The 23720-nt window shown below is 39.2% G+C and overlaps 1 protein-coding gene across 1 annotated transcript in view; it reads left to right on the top strand.

The window, feature by feature from the left end:
* The window catches only part of LOC308079060 (scavenger receptor cysteine-rich type 1 protein M160-like), a gene marked incomplete at both ends in the record, with an annotated part of 44910 nt that extends 22533 nt beyond the window's left edge, over positions 1-22377 (top strand). Inside the window, 21 exons of the mRNA XM_080420398.1 lie at positions 1774-2091; positions 2686-2772; positions 4050-4151; positions 6132-6278; positions 6512-6717; positions 6886-7078; positions 8211-8429; positions 9930-10084; positions 10531-10678; positions 11436-11753; positions 11882-12175; positions 12666-12974; positions 13175-13432; positions 14001-14276; positions 14901-14936; positions 17190-17270; positions 17650-17745; positions 18176-18262; positions 20295-20428; positions 21731-21733; positions 22342-22377. Of these exons, the coding sequence (XP_080276524.1) occupies positions 1774-2091; positions 2686-2772; positions 4050-4151; positions 6132-6278; positions 6512-6717; positions 6886-7078; positions 8211-8429; positions 9930-10084; positions 10531-10678; positions 11436-11753; positions 11882-12175; positions 12666-12974; positions 13175-13432; positions 14001-14276; positions 14901-14936; positions 17190-17270; positions 17650-17745; positions 18176-18262; positions 20295-20428; positions 21731-21733; positions 22342-22377 (3503 nt within the window). The remainder of the gene's footprint in view (positions 1-1773; positions 2092-2685; positions 2773-4049; positions 4152-6131; positions 6279-6511; positions 6718-6885; positions 7079-8210; positions 8430-9929; positions 10085-10530; positions 10679-11435; positions 11754-11881; positions 12176-12665; positions 12975-13174; positions 13433-14000; positions 14277-14900; positions 14937-17189; positions 17271-17649; positions 17746-18175; positions 18263-20294; positions 20429-21730; positions 21734-22341) is intronic.
* Positions 22378-23720: the final 1343 nt, after the last annotated feature.

Below are 23720 nucleotides of genomic sequence, written 5' to 3'. Positions count from 1 at the left end.
GATGAGTGAAACATGATTATAACAAGGATTCTAGATTACAATCTAGTCTAGAATCAGGGTTGCCAACAGTCCCGTATTTGCCGGGACGCCCCGTATTTTGACCTAAAAAGGGCGCAGCCCGGGTAAAGGGACAAGGGACAATATTTAGCTTTCTGTGCATGCTCCAGGCAGTGCATCTGTCTGCCTGCCTGTGTGTTTGTGTGCTGTATGAGAAGGGTGCTAGGACCCTGGGGGTGCCACTCAGTTGACAGGGTAGGCTGTGTGTGTGTGTGTGTGTGTGTGTGTGTGTGTGTGTGTGTGTGTGTGTGTGTGTGTGTGTGTGTGTGTGTGTGTGTGTGTGTGTGTGTGTGTGTGTGTGTGTGTGTGTGTGTGTGTGTGTGTGTGTGTGTGTGTGTGTGTGTGTGCGGCATGTGTGTGTGCGACCTGTCCCGTATTGCTGGCTGGCAATGTTGGCAACCCAATCTAGAATGGGGATTATGTGATCTATCTATACATTCAGACGTGTGTGTGTTTGTGTTTGTGTGTGTTGATGTTGTTGTTGTGCTGACACAATGTCAGTATTTTCTGATAACTGGATCCTTGTATCTCCATATTGTAATAGTTTGGTCATAATGTTAGAGGTACTGTACCACACTGTGGGTGTAAGAACAGGTGCAACGGGTACTTTAACAACAACTGCAACATCACCTTCCTGTAATAATGGCCTATGTAATTTTTGCCTAAATCAGCTCTTGGTGACACTGGCCAGCTCTGGTAAATGTGGAATACATTCCCATCCATGAGTCTGATGAAGAGCGTGTAGCTCCAAACCTCACAGAATTGTTTGCTGCAATAAAGCACTTTATCATAGGAGCCCTACAGTGTGAGAGCGTTTCTTTATTGTTGTATCATTGATGCAATTGTTTTAATCTTTATTGTGGATTCATTTACTGTTGTTATTGTGAAACACGTGTTAACTTGTTCTCCTCAGAACAGGGATGCTAGTGGTTAATGTAAAAAAAAATATTTGTGATAGGACAACTCAGCCAGTCCATCAACATTACCATCTCTGGTACAAGCAATATAATTACTGTATAGCCTATAATCAATATATTGTAATGGGTAGACAGACATTATTCACATACTATCATTGAATGTTAACACAGTTATTGATGTGTTCCATTCAATAGATATGATGTCACATGTTTAAGTGAATTAACACTTAACATAAAAGTCCTAGTGCCACAGTCCTATTTCCAACTTATCTTGACAGATCTGATCAATATAAATGACCATTGACCAGATCTGTAGAGGGCGCAGTGGAGTAAATAAACTAATTTAATAAAGTGTACTATACAGAGAAGGTGGGGTGCTGAGAGGCTTCCCACCTCCGAGAATAGACTTTCAACAACACAAAACAGCCTTTGTTTAGGTGTGTAGCGAAGTGGTTTTGTTTATTTTTACTACAGTTGGAGCCCTCGCAGGGCAGTGGAATTCCTTGTCTATGAGCAGAGCCGAGCGCCTGGCAGGGCGTTAAAGAGAACTCACTAACGCTCTGGACCAGGGCTACAGACAGACACACTTCTAGACGGCTCACCCCTAAAAGTGTACTTTTAAGTGTTAACTCTTTGACTGACAGAAATAAAACATTGTTTGCTAAGCCACTGCCAGCGATACATGGTGTATAGTCTATGTGTCATGTCAAATCTTTATTATGAGGACACATACTGCATGTAGGTAAGCTTTCTTTAAGGTTGATCATTGTCATCTTTTAATGTTTTTCTTGTCATTCAGGTTATTATTCAGTGAGGCTGGTCGGTGCTTCAAACCTCCGTTCAGGCAGAGTGGAGGTGTACTACCGTGACAGCTGGGGGACGGTGTGTGATGATGATTGGGATCTGCATGATGCCCAGGTTGTGTGTAGACAGTTAGGCTGTGGAGAGGCTCTGTCAGCACCAGGGGAAGCCTACTTCGGACAGGGTGATGGAAACATCTGGTTGGATGAGGTCAGGTGTTCAGGCAGTGAGTCACAGCTTTCACAGTGCAGCCATGAGGGGATTGGAAACCACGACTGTGGACACAGTGAAGATGCTGGTGTTGTTTGTGCAGCAGGTAAATATGACTTTTATTGCAATTAATAATGACGTTTGTATGTATGTTCTCATCCTATCCTATATTAAAATTGCCTAAAGGGAGGACGGGCCGGCGGGTAGACCTCTGACGTCACGCTCATGTCACCATGACTCAGCCATAACCATATAAGGAGTTCCCAATGCAGCTACGCCCAATGTTGAGCTCATAGGACTAGATAGTACAATCCCTTAGATTGATCAGCACTTGGTATTGAGTGGGGTAGGGCTAAACGCTTCACTGGGGTCTTCAGGTGGACACCCTCCTTCATTGGTGTTTTGTTGATAGGCCCACGACACCTCTGCAGGGCTCAACGGTGACACATGGTGTCCCAGGTTTTCATCATCATCATCATCATCATCATCATCATCCAGTATTTAAGTTAGATGTTCATAACTCACTGCTGTTGGTTCTATAGATGTTCATAACTCACTGCTGTTGGTTATATAGATGTTCATAACTCACTGCTGTTGGTTCTATAGATGTTCATAACTCACTGCTGTTGGTTCTATAGATGTTCATAACTCACTGCTGTTGGTTCTATAGATGTTCATAACTCACTGCTGTTGGTTCTAGATGGAGATGTGATCCTGGAGAGGCCTGTACTTCCTGTCCAGCGAGATGATGTCACACTCCGCTGCTTGTACAAAGACAAGACAACCGGTAAACTATCCTCTGACCTCCCAGCTGATTTCTATAAAGATGGATCCCTCATCAGGACTGAGTCTACAGGACAGATGACCATCCACCATGTTAACAAGTCTGATGAAGGATTCTATAAGTGTCACATCTCTGGCCGTGGAGAGTCACCAAAGAGCTGGATTGAAGTGAGAAGAGGTGAGATGAAACTACACTTACACTTCATAGTAAGTGTAGAATCAGCTAAATGAAACATTGGTTGTACAGTTTGAGCCTCCAGTTTTAGAAACACAGCTTATAGACTCAAACAGTAGTTTTGTGAAAACAGCCTTGGAAGGTTTCTGTCACCTCTCAGACCACACATCCCACAATGCATTGCATCTGATGGGTGGGGGGGGGGGGGGCTGTACGGAGTATTCTCATGATGCAATAATAGATTCAATCTGTAGTGAGAGTTACATCAACTATTACTGTGACCCTCACCACAGATACTGTAACTGATGAGTGAAACATGATTATAACAAGGATTCTAGATTACAATCTAGTCTAGAATCAGGGTTGCCAACAGTCCCGTATTTGCCGGGACGCCCCGTATTTTGACCTAAAAAGGTGCATCCCGTCATTTGTCCCGGGTAAAGGGACAAGGGACAATATTTAGCTTTCTGTGCATGCTCCAGGCAGTGCATCTGTCTGCCTGCCTGTGTGTTTGTGTGCTGTATGAGAAGGCTGTTAGGACCCTGGTGGGTGCCACTCAGTTGACAGGGGTATGTGTGTGTGTGTGTGTGTGTGTGTGTCATGCTGACATAATGTCATAATATTTTCTGATGACATCATGGTTCATTGTTTCTCCATATTTTAATAGTTTGGTCATAATGTAGAGGTACTTTACTACACTGTGGGTGTAACAGGTACAACGGTTACTCTAAATTCAGGCAATGTCTCTGTGTGTCTCTCTCTGTGTCTCTCTCTGTGTCTCTCTCTCTCTCTCTCTCTCTCTCTCTCTCTCTCTCTCTCTCTCTCTCTCCATACAGTGTCAGTGAGAGTCAGTCCTGACAGATCTCAGTTCTTTAGAGGTGAGGACATCAGACTGAGCTGTGAGGAAGAAGGGAAGTCTGTGCCAGGATGGTCTGTGAGAAGAAAGACCAAGAGGTGGAGTGGAACCTGTGGCAATGACTGGGGAAGGAACTACGGTATGTAGGTATAGATGGACGGACGGACAGACAAACTGACATTCAGACGGATTGATTGATTGATTGATTTCAAGTGAAATGCCTCTTTCTTTTCATTGTGATTGTGTGTAGGAGGGTCCTGTTACGAGTGGCTGTATCCTGATGACAGTGGTGTTTACTGGTGTGAGTCCCAGTCAGGACAAGTCAGCCAGTCCATCAACATTACCATCTCTGGTACAATCAATATAATTACTGTATATAATCAATATATTAATGTGTAGACAGACATAATTCACATACTATCACTGAATGTTAACACAGATATTGATGTGTTTCCATTCAATAGATATGATGTCACATGTTGACTACAGTATGTCTATCAGTATAGTGATTTGTGAGAGTAGCATCAGACACACTTCTAGACGGCTCACCCCTAAAAGTGTATATTTAAGTGTTAAAAAGTGTGTGTGTGTGTGTGTGTGTGTGTGTGTGTGTGTGTGTGTGTGTGTGTGTGTGTGTGTGTGTGTGTGTGTGTGTGTGTGTGTGTGTGTGTGTGTGTGTGTGTGTGTGTGTGTGTGTGTGTGTGTGTGTGTGTGTGTGTGTGTGTGTGTGTGTGTGTGTGTGGACAAATCCAATAGCTTATTACATAGACTGGAATTGTCTTTGTGGGGTCAGTCCAATGCTCCCTCAGTTTAAGGTAAAACATGACAACTGTATGTGTCATCTAGGTTGTGGAGCCTCCAACAATCACATGTTCATAACTCACTGCTGTTGGTTCTATAGATGTTCATAACTCACTGCTGTTGGTTCTATAGATGTTCATAACTCACTGCTGTTGGTTCTACAGATGTTCATAACTCACTGCTGTTGGTTCTATAGATGTTCATAACTCACTGCTGTTGGTTCTACAGATGTTCATAACTCACTGCTGTTGGTTCTATAGATGTTCATAACTCACTGCTGTTGGTTCTATAGATGTTCATAACTCACTGCTGTTGGTTCTACAGATGTTCATAACTCACTGCTGTTGGTTCTATAGATGTTCATAACTCACTGCTGTTGGTTCTAGATGTTCATAACTCACTGCTGTTGGTTCTATAGATGTTCATAACTCACTGCTGTTGGTTCTATAATGTTCATAACTCACTGCTGTTGGTTCTAGATGTTCATAACTCACTGCTGTTGGTTCTATAGATGTTCATAACTCACTGCTGTTGGTTCTATAGATGTTCATAACTCACTGCTGTTGGTTCTAGATGGAGATGTGATCCTGGAGAGTCCTGTACTTCCTGTCCAGGGAAGTGATGTCACACTCCACTGCTTGTACAGAGACAGGACAACATGGATACTATCCTCTGACCTCCCAGCTGATTTCTATAAAGATGGATCCCTCATCAGGACTGAGTCTACAGGACAGATGACCATCCACCATGTTAACAAGTCTGATGAAGGATTCTACAAGTGTAACATCTCTGACCGTGGAGAGTCACCAGAGAGCTGGATGGAAGTGAGAGGTGAGATGAAACTAATGGTCTACAGTGGGTCAATATTTACAGCTGGCAGGCTTTCTTTCTTTCTTTCTTTCTTTCTTGTGAATAATGTGAAAAAAATGTGAAAAGATTTGAAAACATGTGAAAAAATGTGGAAAATATTCTGATAACAAAACAACAATATATTGAATTATAGATTTACTTCCTTGTTCTACTGGCAACGTACACAAGACATTTAGCTCTGATTGGTCCAGTGGTTTGTGAGAGTAGCAGACAGACACTTCTAGACGGCTCACCCCTAAAAGTGTACATTTAAGTGTTAAAAACTGTGTGTGTGTGCGGTGCGTGTGCGGTGCGTGTGTCTGTGCGTGTGTCTGTGTCAGTCCGTGCGTGCGTGCGTGTGTGTGCGTACAAATCCAATAGCTTATTACATAGACTGGAATTGTCTTTGTGGGGTCAGTCCAATGCTCCCTCATGCTTTATTTCCCTCAGTTTACGTTAAAACATGACAACTGTATGTGTCATCTAGGTTTTGGAGCCTCCAACAATCACATGTTCATAACTCACTGCTGTTGGTTCTATAGATGTTCATAACTCACTGCTGTTGGTTCTATAGATGTGATCCTGGAGAGTCCTGTACTTCCTGTGATGCAGGGAAGTGATGTCACACTCCGCTGCTTGTACAGAGACTGGACAACATGGATACTATCCTCTAACCTCCCAGCTGATTTCTATAAAGATGGATCCCTCATCAGGACTGAGTCTACAGGACAGATGACCATCCACCGTGTTAACAAGTCTGATGAAGGATTCTACAAGTGTAACATCTCTGACCGTGGAGAGTCACCAGAGAGCTGGATGAGTGTGAGAGGTGAGATAAAACTAATGGTCTACAGTGGGTCAATATTTACAGCTGGCAGGCTTTAGAAATGTCTTTCTTTCTTTCTTTCTTTCTTTCTTTCTTTCTTTCTTTCTTTCTTTCTTCAATCCATATTGCCAGATTCACAACATTTAACACAATTAAAAATTTCCCATTCGGTCTTTATCAGCTTTTTTTTAAATAGTGTTTATACTGTACATTTAACATGACATGTAACCATGCAGGTGTGACCAGGCTGATCCTTAAAGGTGGCTCCAACCCATGTGAGGGTTACATTGAAATCTATCATGACTATGAATGGGGCCTCGTTGGTCATGATAACTGGAACCAGAACAATGAAGATGTGGTGTGTAGGAGTATTGGCTGTGGACAGGCTGTGAATGGATCTTCATACATAATGAAACACAAGATAACTAATATACCTGATAAGGTATGAATCAATAATGTGAACTGCACCCATATTATAATGAAACACAATATAACTAATAATCAATAATGTGAACTGCACCCCTATTATAATGAAACACAATATAACTAATATTTAATAATGTGAACTGTATCTATATAATAATACACAATAACTAATATTCCTGATAAGGTATGGATCAATGGTGTGAAGTGTAACGGGACAGAGGATCAGCTGTGGAACTGCCAGAACTTCAGTGATTGGGGGGTCAACGTCTCCAACCAGAACTTCAGTGATTGGGGGGTCAACGTCTCCAACCAGAACTTCAGTGATTGGGGGGTCAACGTCTCCACTCAGGACTCAGTGAAATGGATCACATGTTCAGGTAAGAACACACCTCAGTATTAATATCATCACTTTGTTGTTGACTGTTTTGTTGCACGCACGCACACACTCACACTCACGCACACTAACACGTGCACACGCACGCACGCACGCACACACACACACACACACACACACACACACACACACACACACACACACACACACACACACACACACACACACACACACACACACACACACACACACACACACACAATATGCGCGAAGGTAGTTCCAGGCTTTAGTCCTGGTTTTGGTAGGCAGATATTTAAGCCATTTAAAATCTTAACAGACAAATTCAATCCTTAAATCCTGATGAGGGGATATTGCTTTGTGATTAAAACGTATTCTGTTGATCCCAAAATATACTGAAACATGTCATACATTTTGGAGATGATCAGATCCAGTTCATGCAGGGTCCCTTAATTAATAATTTGATTAGGTCATCCAGTGCAGGCACTATATGTTGGAAAGTGATGGTTTATTTTCCTTGCTAAATCATGACTATATTCTCACAGAATATTCACGTTTTTTTCTCTCACAAATTGTTTCTCCAAATATTACCCTATTCCATTATGATTATTTACACCATTGTAGAAACATTATGAAAATATTTCCGTTTCAGTTCATTAAACATTCTTGAGCTTGGAACAACATTGATAAGTTATTTTTTGGGGGAACGAAGCTGTGGTGAGTTATGGACATCACATAACTCTAATTTCCAAGTCACTGTTTTTAAAATTAGATTTGTCTTTCTTTCTTTCTTTCTTTTTTCAACTTGTAGATAAGGTTGAAATAAGTTTGGATGGTTTTAAATGTGCCGGAGCTGTCCAATTCAACACAACGTCAAATGAGGGAAATTCACAATACTTTGTTTGTTCTGACCACTGGGGTAAGAGTTACACTACCTTGAATATTCTCATTTGTCATCATACATTCCTGTGTGATCATTTATGGACCTTTGGACTGTATTAGAACATAACTAAATTCCCTTTCCCACTTTCTTTCGTGGATTTGTCCAGTCTGGGCTCTATTATTATTATAAGTAGTAGTAGCAGCAGTGATAGTATTTCTCATATCATTCCAAATCAAATATCTTATCTGTAACGTTGGTTTTCTCCAACTTAAAGGAAAGGAACAAGCTGACCTTGTGTGCAACAACCTCAAATGTGGAATCGCAAAAGATGTACCTGACCCGACCAAAATGACCTCACCAGAGGGGTTCACCTCCAAAGGCAAGAAGAGAATTCATTGTACAGGCACCAGAAATGAAGACCATCTGTGGCAGTGTGATCCTAAAGACCCTCTGCCTGCTACATGCTCTAAACCTGCTTTCGTCACATGTTCAGGTACGTTTGTTTACCTCACTGTGGTTTACATCTCTGTTCTTATCTCCAACAGCTGTCAGTTACAAACCACACATACAGACATGCATTAATATGTGGAAAGAAGCAGCACTCCGTTTGTAAGACTGAACTCAGTTCCATTTTCCTTATTCTGATGCGTTTCAGCAAGTTACATGCATAAGTGTCATACATATGTATGCAGATGCACACACGCACACATGCACGCACGTGCGTGCGTGTGAGAGCGCGTGCGCGCGCGCACACACACACACACACACACACACACACACACACACACACACACACACACACACACACACACACACGTACAGACATTTATTATACATGCGCACGTGCACACAAAATACAATGCATTTGCTTGCTGTTCAATGAATGTTCAAATGTTCAAATTCAAAGTGTTGGTACATTTTTGTTGGTACATTTTCACATAAAGATGTATGTTAAAGTGTTGGTACATTTTCACATAAAGATGTATGTTAAAGTGTTGGTACATTTTCACATAAAGATGTATGTTAAAGTGTTGGTACATTTTCACATAAAGATGTATGTTAAAGTGTTGGTACATTTTCACATAAAGATGTATGTTAAAGTGTTGGTACATTTTCACATAAAGATGTATGTTAAAGTGTTGGTACATTTTCATGTCTGTTAACAGATCACCCCATGTTACTTCTACAAGACGGGGACAATGTCTGTTCTGGAACCTTGGTGGTGGAGGACGGTGACATGTGGAATATTACCTGCAATGAAAACACCACAATAACAGCTGATATGATGTGCAAACAACTGAGATGTGGAGTCAATGTCACACACAACTTTACCTGTGACAGGAACCAATCAGTTCCACCGACACTGAACTGCTCAGGTAATATGAATATTCATACATCTCATAGTTTCAATTCAGCAACAAGAAAAAGGAGTCATCTCTCGTTTTAAAGGGATTTTTCACTTTAAAACGTTTTTAAGTTGCTCGATTCAGTATTTAAATATTTGATATTCATTTAACCATGTTAGATTAATCGAAAACACCCGTCCTTGGTTCTGGTGACTCATACTGCCCTCCTAATACGTGAGGGGCCGTGTTTTTTCAATTACTTTTAATATTTTTGAAAAACAAAACAAAAAAAAAACAATAAAATAAATAAATTAACCGAAAAACACGGCCACCTCGCGTATTAGGAGGGCCGCGTGAGTCACCAGAACCAAGGACGGGTGTTTTCGATGAATCCATCATGGTTCAAATGGAGTTAGAAGTTACAAGTTAGACCATGATATTTACTTTACTTGCTTTACTTTTACTAAATCTCTTTTGGTCATTCTTTCTGTGACTTCAAAGATGATATGAAACAGATTAAACAGAGCGTGTTTATTTATGTCTTAATTTAATCAATTAAATGCATTTAATTTCTTGAATGCATTTTAGTTTTTCATTTACCGTAGAATCAAATTGACTGAACCTGCCTTCTCTTAATGTTTTAACAGAAAAGATCAACATAATTCTCCTGGACAACCACAGTCCCAGTGATTGTTATGGTGCAGTTTATATCAATAGTTCTATGGGTCTGCAGCCTGTGTGTGGTTCAGACTGGGACAGACATGATGGAGAAGTGGTTTGCAGAGAGTTGGGCTGTGGCAAGGTGAGATCTCATTCTTTATGGTTAATATGCAATGATAAAGTTCTTATGGTTACATTTTTACATTTTAAATGAAAATTCTGCATTTTACAGTGTACTGGCATTTCCAGTACATTTCTAGTGCTGTGGTTCTAAATACAATGTTATTACTACTGTATCTTTCTACTTATATCATTTTTGCACAATTTCTGCACAAGTTCCTCATCCACATCAGTAGTCAGCAAATATTCTATATTAAAATTGGCTTACACACACTCACACACACACACACACACACACACACACACACACACACACACACACACACACACACACACACACACACACACACACACACACACACACACACACACACACAGTATCACTCATACAGATAACTTCACTCAGAAATGTTTTGTGTGACAAAGGAAATTAATTTTATTCAGAATACATTGAATGTGTTCTTGCAGGTTATTTACACCAGCACCACCAGAACTGGACATCATGGAATACTGGACAATGTCAACTGTAATGGCACTGAGACGTCACTGTGGCACTGCAAGGCCAAGTACAATGACTCTGTCCCATGCACTTCCACTGCTCATGTCACCTGTGAAAGTAAGAGCATGATGATGCATGATTATTGTAGTATTGTATATTATTGCAAGTGTTTGGGGATGTTTTTTTGATAATTTATTGTAACCTTTAGTCAATGTCTATCATTACTACGAATGTTCCTTAAACAGTAGCAGCAGCACAGTTAAATTCAGACAAAAACATAAGATAACAATAATCAAATATAAATAGCGTAGAAATGTCCATTCTTTAATGTTGTGAATGGTGTGTGTGATTGTCTCACTCCATTTACATTATTGGCTCATCTCGATGCCTCTTGTTCTGTTTGCCCATGCTGGACTTAAATAATGTCATGATTGGTCTGGTACTGTATACAATTGCAATACAAATACAAATTAGGCATTTAGCAGACGATCTTATCCAGAGTGATTGACAAGTGTGAAAGCAGAGTAAGCATGAACACTCACCAGACAACAGCAACAGTTGGTAAGAGTGCAAAGAGAATACGTTCTGACCCAGTGATGGCATGGTCAGAAAGGTTGTCAGGTTCATTGTATCAAATGCTGCTGATAGGTCTAGAAGAATTAGGACTATAGAGTGGGAGGCAGCCTGGGCAGCATGAAGAGCTTTTGACTTTCAGCGGAGTGGGCTGGTTTGAATTCTGACTGGTTGGGATCCAGGAGAGAAAGCGGGGTAGAGACAACATGTTCAGAGTTTTGGAAAGAAAGGAACGCAGCGGAACCAGTCTGTAGTAAAGCACACATACGTTATAGTTTTTAATAATTCATCCTCTTTTCAGACAATAAGATGGTGTTCATGAACAATGGAACGTCCTGTTCTGGTCAGGTGGCAGTAGAGCATGCTGGGAAGGACTACTGGCTCTCAGGGACCAATGAGACGTGGAACCACACTGCTGATGTGGTGTGTGGACAGATGCATTGTGGGAATGCTACTAATGTCACCCTGTTCCCTCATGTTCCTTCTGGAGAACCTGGAATGGAGAATGAGGTTTGGAGTGAGTCCTATAACTGCTCCTCCACAGAGACATCAGTCTTCCACTGTCCAAAGGACAACACAACTTCATCCAATCAGAGCCTCGCTTTGGTGGAATGTTCAGGTAATGTGTTACCCTTGTAACGTTGCTGTAATGTTGCTGTTGTGTGTGATTTGATGTTCACTTACAGAACATAGTTTGATATGATGTCCTCACTATTTACTGTTTGATTGTAACGTGTATTTCAACAGGTAATATAACAGCAACGCTCTCAGAGCAGTGTTGGGGGACAGTTCAGGTGTGCACCCATGCAGGCTGTGGGGGGGTGTGTGCACACACCTGGACTGAAGCTAATTCTGAAATGCTGTGTAAAGACCTGGGCTGTGGACCTGCCTTCTCTGAGATCCACCAGAACATCAAGGGGGATGTGACCATCCTGGCAATGTACCCGACCAATCACACCACCAACCTGACTGAGAGCATCATCGTGAAAAAAGACCCAGAGACCAACTGTGATGACAAACCGGCCTTCGTTGTTTGCTTGGGTAAAACACCTACACTAAAGTTAGAACACAATTTGTTTGGTAGATTGTTATAGGCAAGGCAAGTTTATTTGTAGGCTATAGCACATTTCAACAAGGCAATTCAAAGTGCTTTTCACAAAACATTAAAAACCTGAAATTAAAATTTAAATGAAACAGATGAGATAATTAAATCACAATGACGCAAAAATTGTTATGGTTATACTGTAAACTATGTACCTCTTCATAATAGGGTTAGCAATACATTGTCTATAATATAGTCATTTCAGTGGTACTTGACTATATAGGCTACGGCCAATAGAAATACTAATATTAACCGCAATCGTGAAAGTATATTTATTTCATTAAAAATATATATTCTTTATTGTATATTATATTATATTATATTATATTATATTATGTTTATTGTTTTAGTGGTTTTAGTGAATATGTTATCTATGTACATGTGTAGAAAACCTGTTTCACATGAAGTTTTTATACCGTTTCCATGCAGCCAGTGTCAGGGCTGATTTCAAGGATTCCAGAGATCATTGTTCTGGAAATGTGGAGATACTTTATCGAGGCCAACGATACCCTGTCTGTAAAGAAACCCTGAATGACACCAATGTCCAAAATACCATCTGCAGAGAGCTGCAATGTGGAGAGACCGGCGAGCCTGTTGAATTCTTTGGACCTTTACCGTTAAGTCCACCTGAAGTCGTGTCAGGACTGAGCTGTCCTGCAAACAGCCACAAGGTGGCAGACTGTAACATTACTTTACAGGACAAAGGACATTGTTCTCTTGGTGGCCTCCAGTGTTCTGGTACGTTTTAAATGCTTTCATCTGATTCCAACTGACTTAAACAAATAAGTGTTGTACAGATACTCTGCATGTTACAGTAACAGCCCATTTGTGAACATGGACTATGGTAGAATATGATTTTACAGCAACAATCTGAGGCAATGATTCATATTTATTAGTTTTCATCAACTATGCTGTGTCTCTGCTACTTCTCATCTCAGACTGGCAGAAGATCAGATTACAACATCCAAAACAGCATGGAAGACACTTTGAGGGACATGTGTTTGTTTACAGTCAGAATGGTTCCAGGATGGTTTCTAGCCATGGCTGGACAGACAAAGAGGGAGACAAACTGTGCCGTGATCTGGACCGTGGCGGTTATAAAAACCATACAGCATCAAATAGTTCTTCTGATCTGTGGGAGAAGAGCTTCACCTGTAGTGATGTGAAGAACCTGAAGACCATCTGGGACTGTGAACGTGAAAATACAACCTCCGGGAACCAAGGGGTCTACCTCCAATGCCAGAGTAATAACTTATTATTATAACTTATTATTATTAGACATCTCTAATGCTAGAGTAATGAATAACTGTTATTATTAATATATCTCCAATGCCAGAGTAATACATTGTATTAACAAACAGTGTAATCCAAAACTAAAACAACAACAATGAATTATAATAAATACTGTAATTTATTTTTATTATAAATAATAAAATAAATTGACACCAAGGATTTTACCAGTCCATTTGTACACATTAATAGTTATATTAACATACAGGATTGTGTACAAAAGATGATTTAATGTTAAGACAGATGTAATTTTAAGTGGGGGAAGGACAGTTTATTTTTAATTGATCATAATTGGATGAGGAATATTCAGGCCTCATCAGGCCCAGTGGATGTATGGCTCATATTTCAAGTAAATGGTTTGAATGACATCTCTACATGACCCCATAACATATTTTTTCAGAGCTATCACATCTGTGTGGTTGTGGGATTAGGGATGTATTAGTTTTTGTTGATTTGTTTTTTCTGTTTTCCCAGATAACCCTGTGGTTAGACTATCAGGGTATAGGGGATGCTCTGGTGGTGAGGTGAAGATCGATGGCATCAGGGTGTGCAGTGATCACTGGGATGACAAACATTCACAAATAGTTTGCAGAGAGCTGGGCTGTGGCAATGCTCTGCCCTTTAAAAAACATGGAAGAACTGGGTCAGATGTTTACCACGTCCGTTGCCAGGGCTCTGAGTCCAGTCTTGGGCAGTGTGAGACGGTCCTGGGCCGGTGTGCTGGAGAACTGGTGTCTGTCTACTGTTCAGGTGAATTATTGTATATACTTCTACACTTTAGCATTTTGTATTTTATATAGTAGTTACTGTATGTCATTTTGTATTTTGTATAAAAGTTACTGTATGTCATTTTGTATTTTATATAGTAGTTACTGTATGTCATTTTGTATTTTATATAGTAGTTACTGTATATCAGACTATTTAAGAATTCTGTCCATATTTTACTTCAGTATGTGTTACTGATGTATTATTTTCAACTGAAAAAAATAAATGTGTATATGAGACTGCAATGACATATAGTTTATTAATGTAAAACAGAAATCCTGGACATTGAAGTGGATAAAGACCTCTATAGAAACTAAATGTTAGATTAACCTTAACTTATTTCCAAGTTTCTAGACATAATAAACAATGGATTGGAATTGAGATCAGATCCGTTTTTATTTTCACTTGAAACTGTCAATGGATGTATTTATTTTTTCTTCCTCCTATTTTAGTGGTTGAATAAGCTTCCTAATTGTTTTCTCTTGCTCCTTATGCTAATTAATTCCTATTATATATGCTACTAATATTTATCCATTCAAAAGTTTGGATGCAATATAATTTCTACATGACAGGGAATAAAGCAGAGGTTTTTCATTTCTCTTGTTACAGGTGGCATCAGCTTCAGCACCACAGAGTGGTGTGGAGGTACACTTACTGTCCGATACCAAGATAAGTGGGAGCATGTGTGTCCCCTACATTTAACAAAGGATTTTAAGAACCTGCTGTGCAAGGAGCTTGGTTGTGGTGAAGTCATAGAGAACATTAGAACAAATGTGAAATCTACCGAGGAGGTAAACAACTGTTTTGTTTGCTTTGTCCTTTAAGTCTCATTGATATCATAAGACATCTTGTCACTCCAGTCTCTTCTGTACATTATTTTGTATGAAATGTGTTTTTGTGTGACATTCCTGACTGAAAACAGTGAGGAAAAAAACTCTCTCAAACACTAAAGGAAGTTTTGATTTTGATTTTAGGATCTGGAAATGACTCTGGTTTGCACAAAAGATCATTTGAACATCAGAGACTGTGTCCACCAGAAGTCTTGTAAGAAAGTCAAACCAGCTGAAATCTATTGTAAAGGTAACACACCTACTTTCACTGATCATGTTAAACTAAATGTGTTATTAGTTACTGTGGTTTTACCTAGACACTGATGAGTGAAACAATTCTGATGATTATGTGTGATGATGATGATGATGATTATGATCTCTCATTTGCTTTATTCAACCAACAAAATCAACAACACAAAGTGATTCATCGTTTTGGATTAGTGGATTTACTGGAGGTCCTTAGGATTGTCACAGTCCTTGTGATTGTGCTGCTGCTGATTCTCCTCATTCTGTGTGTGAGAACACCTGCTACTGTTAATAGTGAGTAACATTATATTCATGTATTCTATTCTAGTGGTTGTCTTGAATCATGTCAACAATCATGTAAATTCACCGTTACATGTTTTAATTTTTGTCCAGTCATTTAGGAAAAAAAGAAACTGATATTTGACAGAAACACAGCCTGATTGTATTCATGTAGATGAAGTAATACTACTATCTGGTCACAAGAGGCCAGTATTTTAACACAGAGTATCATCTTGTTTCTCGTAGTGCAAGTTCAAATGCAAATATTTTTCCTTTATTGTCTCCACCAGGCCGAAAGGCATGGCGGGAGAGTATGTTTTACCCCCTGTCCGTCTGTCCGTGTGTCCGTCCGTGTGTCCTGTCCGTGTGCGACCAGCTAATCTCCGGCACCGTTGGCCTGGTCGCTGCGAAACTGTGCACACACACTCCCTGGATGCCAGATGCCCAAATTCTTCACATGGGCCCGTTGTAGCGCCACCAGGAGGCCGATTTGTGCAAAACCCATTTTTTGATATTACTCCTACAGATTTTATCCAAACGTCATGCAAATCGGTACACAGTATCTCTATAGTCATATGATCAACACAGATCTGTCCGATTTCCCATATTCCATCCTCATTGCCTAAGGTTGGCCTCCAAAGTTTGCAGGATTGGTCCGTTCTGAACAAAATGCCTCAAACTATGCACGCAGCTTGCTATTTCCGTGAAATTTCACACGCACATTCCCACTAGGCCGAGGAAGAAATGCCACCCTTTTCACATTGGCCTGTGTGTGTGTGTGTGTGTGTGTGTGTGTGTGTGTGTGTGTGTGTGTGTGTGTGTGTGTGTGTGTGTGTGTGTGTGTGTGTGTGTGTGTGTGTGTGTGTGTGTGTGTGTGTGTGTGTGTGTGTGTGTGTGTGTTACTACTATCCTATATAGTAATAATGATGATGATGATGATTATAATAATGCTCTGCTTTGGCAAGTATAAGTACGATGATACTGATGTGCAACAGTAAAGCAATTATAGGTTTTCTTCTTTCTTTGACATCTTGTACCAGTAGTTTTCTAACTGTGTTGTCATTTAGTAATAAAATCTACACAAAAAGACAGAGAGGATGAAGGTGTTGAATATGAAGAGATTGGCATCACTGCAAATGAAATGAAAGTCTTGGATCAACTTGGTGAGTGATATTTAAATGAAATGAAAGTCTTGGATCAACTTGGTGAGTGATATTTAAATGAAATGAATGTCTTGGATCAACTTGGTGAGTGATATTTAAATGAAATGAAAGTCTTGGATCAACTTGGTGAGTGATATTTACAAGTGTGAGATCAGAGTCAGCAGCATGAACACTAGTCAATAAAAACAGGGTAAACCATCACATAAGTAGAGTTCAGAGAGAACAATGTAGAGCCTCAAAGAAACTATAGTATATCAGGTAAACAATGAACCTAGCCTCTGTCTAAACAACATTCTGGATATTTGAAACTATAGGATACCAGGTAAACAATGAAATGTCTAAACAACATGGTATCTAAATAACATCCTGTATATTCATAGCGGTCATAGCAGAATCATTAGAGAGCACGTCTGTGGAGGCCCTGGTTGTCCCAGGTTTGATTCCAGGCCAGGCCAGCAACTGTGAGTAACGTTATATTAATGTATTCTATGAACATGGTTGTAGTCATATAGGATGTTCTCTTTTATATGAACCATGTGTCAATTGGACGCTTGAACATCATGTCATGTAAATTCAGTGAATGACATGTTTTAATACCTGTCCAGTCATTTGAAAGTGTGTGTGTGTGTGTGTGTGTGTGTGTGTGTGTGTGTGTGTGTGTGTGTGTGTGTGTGTGTGTGTGTGTGTGTGTGTGTGTGTGTGTGTGTGTGTGTGTGTCACATTGTGAAGACATTTTATCCTACATAACAATGATAATAATAATAAGTACAGTAATACTGCATGTACAACAGTAAATATATAGTTTTTCATCCGTAGTTTTCTAACTGTGTTGTCATTTAGTAATAAAATCTCCACAAAAAGACAAAGAGGATGAAGGTGTTGAATATGAGGAGATTGGCATCACTGCAAATGAAATGAAAGTCTTGGATCAACTTGGTGAGTGATATATACATTCTCATCAGACAGTGATACACATTCATTATCTAACTCTGTCTCACTGACTTGTGTCGCACACACCACTGTACTTTATAATACAGTATCACTGTACTGTATAATACAGTATTACAGTAATACTGTATTATACAGTACAGTGATACTGTATTATACAGTACAGTAGTATTATACAGTAATTTACTGTATAATACTGCTGTACCCTATAATACAGTATCACTGTATAACAGGGATTTTTTTAGAGTAATCAGAGTAACCAGAGTAATCAGAGTAAGCATGAACTAGTCAACAATGACAGAGTAAATAGTCACATAAGTAGAGTTCAGAGAGAACAATAGTGTGTCAAAGAAACCATATGATACCAGATAAACAATGAACCTAGTATCTATCTAAATAGCATTCTGTACATTTGCAGCGGTCATAGCAGAATCATTAGAGAGCATGCCTGCGGAGCCGGAGGCCCTGGTTGGTCCAGGTTTGATTCCAGGCCAGGCCAGCAACTGTGAGTAATGTTATATTAGTGTATTCTATGAACGTGGTTGTAGGTAGATGTTCTCTTTTATATGAACTTTGTATATGAACTTTGTCAATAGGAGGCTTGAACATCATGTCATGTCAATCTTTCCAACTATAATTCAAGCCCGGTCCGTCTGCGTACGGACTACTAGATCAGAGCCAAGCAGTTGTCCAATTCTCTCCCAACTTGCTACAAAAATCCCTCATGGCTCTGGCTAGGTTACCATCTACTTTTCCACCTTCGTCGTACATTGCACGATTTATATGAAACTCTATTATTATGCAATAATATTCTAGAAGCACCGGAAGTCGTCTGACGTCATTTACGTCACCAATTTGAGAAGAACAGATCTACAAGCCTCGACGCGTTGTTGCCTTGAATATCTGTTCTTTTTTCTCATACTTTCACTAGCCCCTCCCCTTTTCACTGGACACAGACAGAGAGAGAAGTCATTTTACACTGCGGGGAGCGAGACACACACACACACACACACACACACATACACACACTAGCGAGCCCTTCGCCCCACGGGGGTCCACGGGAGTCCCACGGGACACAAACAGTAGGGCTGTCAGTTCTCCTCTATAATCCCATTCAATGCTTTATTATTTTTAATATTCGAATATATTTGAATATTTTTCTATATAATGTATAATTATATAAAATAATATATAGTTGTACAATAATAAACACACACGTGCACACATACAAATGCTCTAATAACAGGCTAAACAAAACAGTGAAACCAACTATATTAGTTAAGGGTTTTGGCTTTAATTTATGTAAATTTCCGTTTTTTTTCTTTTTATAAGAGGAGAGAAATATTAGACTACAACTTCTTACCGCACGTATATAATGTGTGTGCGTTCCTGCCTTGCCTAGTGCCTGTTTTTGTTTCGGTGTACAACGGTGTCGCGCAGGAACACTGCTGACCTACAAGCCCACAACGCGTCGCATTAGCGACGCTTTGTGGGCTTGCAGATCGGCTGAGGCTCAACTGCATGTTGAAGGGACGGGTGGGTTTGCGACAGACAGAGGCACAGCTGAGATCCTCTACATTACAGACGGACAATGTTACATCAAAACTTTCACTGTTGTCATAATTATTAAAGTGTCTAAAACGTAACTTTCAAGTGATGTTTATAGAGGGAAACTTTAAGGAAGGGAGTCTTGCCTCCCTCTGCGCTGAACCATCGTAGTGTGACCAGCGTGACCACACGCACGCACGCACGCACGCACACAGGGTGGTATGGCAGTGACTATACGTTCTTAACTTTCTGTGTGCAGTGCATGCACTCAAACTTTATTGTTGATCATGCGTGACATGATGAAAGCATTTGTTTTCGCATTGTTAGGTCAGGAAATTAAAATAATAAAAACACGAACACGATTTTTTGTTTTTTGAGATTTGGATAAAATCTGTTGCCGTAATGCTGGTAGCGCTATAACAGGCCAATGTAAAGAATTTAGGGCTGAGGTTCTTCCTTGGCCTCCAGGGAGTGTGTGTGCAAAGTTACGGACGGACGGACGGACGGACACAAGGACGGACAGGGGCGAAAACATAGTCTCCGGCCTTCAACCGTCCAGCCTGGCAGAGACAATAATGATGATAATAATAATAATAATATATAGCTGCGAGCAGCAATACGGGGGCCTTCCACCTCAAGGGGGACCTCCAGGAGATTGTCCATAGATTGGGCGACCGGGCCTTCTATTCAGCTCAGCTGCCCCTCCACTGTGGAACTCACTCCCGGACCAGCTAAGAGCTCCACAGTCTGTTGATGCTTTTAAGAGAGGACTTTCCTTTTTAATAAAGGATTTGGTCAGCTATTCTGATTTTACCCCCAAGGTTTCTTTGCCCCCATGTTTTTAATAGTTTTAGACTCCTTTCTTTTAGAAGCATTTGTTTTTTTGCAAATGTTTTTTTATTCTGTACTGTAGGAGTTTGAGATTTGTTTCAAATGTTAAGTGCAATATTAAAACAAATATGATTACTATTATTGTGTGTATAATACAGGTGCAGTGATCTATGAGGTAGAGGATCCACAGGAGGTGTATGATGATGTGGACACACACCCTGACATCACAGCTGAGGTCCAAGATGACCCCCAACCTGGAGACCCCCTACAGCCGCTTATGACGAGACTGAAAGTAATAGTGTCATTAATATTTTTTCTGTTTATTGTATTTTTGGTTCATACTGTGCTATACTTATATGTCAGACTTTCATACTTTCAGTGAAGTATAGCATACAATTTCCCCATCCTGGCACGTGGACTCCCATTCAATATTAGTGATGTTACTGTACCTTTTGAAAGATCATGGAATATTATCCGTGACCTCCTTCCTCACGGAGATCGTCTCATTACACGCACAGGGGTCCGGTAGAATAAAAAAAATATTATTGGCCAGCCACGATCCTTCATTCCAGAGCTATGGCCGCTTGAATGTGGCTTTTTTTTTTTTTTAAAGCTTATTTTTATTTTTTTCGAGCAGAAAAAGCAGAGAAAAAAATACTTTTATAAATCCTTTAACATGAAAGGTGCTACTGTACATGTAGCTTTTTTTGTCAAAAAAAATCAAAAACACATCTAAGACGTCCTTGGAAACCTGGGCGTTTGGACAAAAAAGACGTCAAGGACGTCCTTGGCAGTGAATGTAAACAGACATTACCATGTTCACCATTCTCAAAGGGAGATGGAAGGGAAGAGATATAGTTTTAAAAAATAGAGGACATGAGATAATGACCATAAGAAATGAGCAGAATTTGTAAATAGGATTTAATTCCTAATCTAAAACCAAATTAAAACGAACAGAATAACGTAAATATAATATGCAACAATCACAGCCTTTAAAGCTGACTGTAAATAAGGACGTGACGAGTTTTAAAAGTGATGTAAAGTCAAAATATTTTGTTCCAGGGACCCCCCCAGAAGCAAAGATTTGAGTTACAAATGTTCGCTTTTAAAAAATATATATTCAAAGATTTGCACACATTTTCAAGATTTTTCTAAAATAGCAGATCTACAAGCTTGTATATCCGCAATTTTTTAATAGCAAAGTATAACATAATGGTTAAAGTGGTTAAAATGTAAAATGACAGATGCTTTCAGTGTGTGAGGGAGCAGGGCTGGAGGGCTTAGGGAGGACATTAGAGTTGAACCATTGTCCTCTCCTGATCGCCCTTAGAGATGCCATCCATCCATCCATAGATCTGTCACAATTATTACATAATCACCTAATCACAGTTATTTGAGATAATCACAATTATTTTTTATGATCATCATAATCCTTTCACATGTTGAAAAATACATTTTCATACGTTTTCCAAAAATAGCAGAAATAGCTGATCTACAAGCTTACAACACGTCCCTTTGTGTTTGTGACGCGTTGTATTAAATATGTCAGTCGTGTATTTGTATGTGTAAGTTATTTGTCATCTGTCCTGTACAGAGTGTGAGTAGATTATTACGAAGCCTAAAAGGTCAACCAGAAATTACATTTATATTCATACTGAATGTGTCAATGTTCAAACCAAAAACACAATGAAATCGTTAATCACAATTATTTTTAATTTTTAATTAATTAATGGTCAACTTAAATATTGTAATGGTGACATATTGATAGATAAAGACACACATTATCTAAGCTGGCTCTTGTGAATATAGTGTAGTATGTCTCCATGATATGAGACTGTGTTGTATTTTGCTGAGGTTGTAAATAGAACTCGGGGAACGATGCAAGTTGGAAATGCATGCCCCGCCCAGTTATGCAATGTGTGCAATATGTTTTATTAATGTACACATTTGGAGAGTTCTGTATCTGTCTGTGTTCCTTTTGTGCCCATATATGGAGTTCTGTGATGGCATGAGTATATGGCAGGGCTCGGCAACCTTTCTGACATGAAGTGGCATGTTTTCATTGTCTTGATAGTCAAAGTGTCATAATGTACATACATTTTAATCATAACCACATGCAAACACAAATATTTCTAACACATTGTGATTGTCCACATACAGTATACATAACATTCTTAATTTTGTGTATTCTTATTTTGAAATAAGTGCAAACTGAGTGTGACACCTACGTCACACTGCTGATCTGACTGATATGCCCATATAAGGAGATGTCGTGGATTACAGACACACATACGTACAGAGATTCATTGCATTTATTGTAAGATTGTATTTTTTGAGGACATAATATAGTATGCATGGTATTGTAATTTTTATATGAGAAGTATACTTCTCTACAAAGCCAGAGTGCAGTAACAGCATTTTTTTATTACAATTGACTTATAACAAAACATTTACTTCTTGATATCTGTTTTATTTTTGTTTTGATATCTGTTTTATTTTATACTTGTGACGAATTTTACATTTTGTCAAACCATGGCAAACTGCAGTAACTTACTGCCGACTGCCATTGGTTTTAGATGGATTTTTAAACTATGGTTATAATTGGTTTTCTATGAGCTGGTTTATGATGATATGTTACTGGATTAGAAAAGCAAAGACGGTGTCTTTTTTTCAAAGCCCTGATGTGTTGTGTTTGTAAATACTATTAGCGGTTTAATTTCTTCATGTTGAAATGTATTTGACAGTGTTCTTGCTATTTCCATGATGTATTCCTTACTGTACATTGAATATATTACAAGTTATTATTTGTACCAATATTAGTAGGCTATTATACTGTATGTACCTTTTTTTAAATCCATTTTAATTAAAGTCTTATATCTACATTAAAACGTAGTTGTTATTGAAATACGTTTACATGTTTTTATAATAAACATGTTAAACTTGTAGATAAGCTGTTTTCACTATACTTTTTTTTTTTTAAGAAAGAAAACTGAATTTACATAGAAAACTGTGAATTTACCCCCTAAATGAGCCATATTCAACTGCCGATAACATAGAAGAGATCCAGAAGGGTTGATAGAAGAGACCCCCCCCCCCTCCCCCACTCCCCCCAGACAGCTTTTGTTTACATCCGTGTCCACATCGTGGCTTCCAGTGTGGGTCTCTGTGGATCGTCAGAATAAGGTAAATATGATGGCAGAGGCGGATGAATGAATGAATGAATTAATACCTGGCAGTGAATGTGTTAAAGTGAATGTGTTTTATTATTATTGTTGTTTTCTCTTTCTTTTTTATGTTTTTAATCCTGTAGCACTTTGAGATTTGCTTCAAATATAAAGTGCGTTACAAATAAAATGTATTATTATTATTATTATTATTATAAAGTACAACAAAACATGACAAATTGAGGTACTCTTCTTTAATATTTCAATATGAAATAAAAATAATTAAAAAAAAAACAGAACACATTTTTCACCGATTTTGCTGCTTTTTATAGGGTCCCCACCCTATAAAAAGCAGCAAAATCTGTGAAAAATTTGAGTATTGTTAATAACACTAGCCCATACCCGGTCGACCCAAGACAC

This window comes from Gymnoscopelus braueri (genome assembly GCF_963280865.1).
Source record: "Gymnoscopelus braueri genome assembly, chromosome: 22".
NCBI lineage: Eukaryota > Metazoa > Chordata > Actinopteri > Myctophiformes > Myctophidae > Gymnoscopelus > Gymnoscopelus braueri.
Note: the sequence above shows the minus strand (reverse complement) of the source record. Positions and strands in the feature narration are given on the sequence as shown.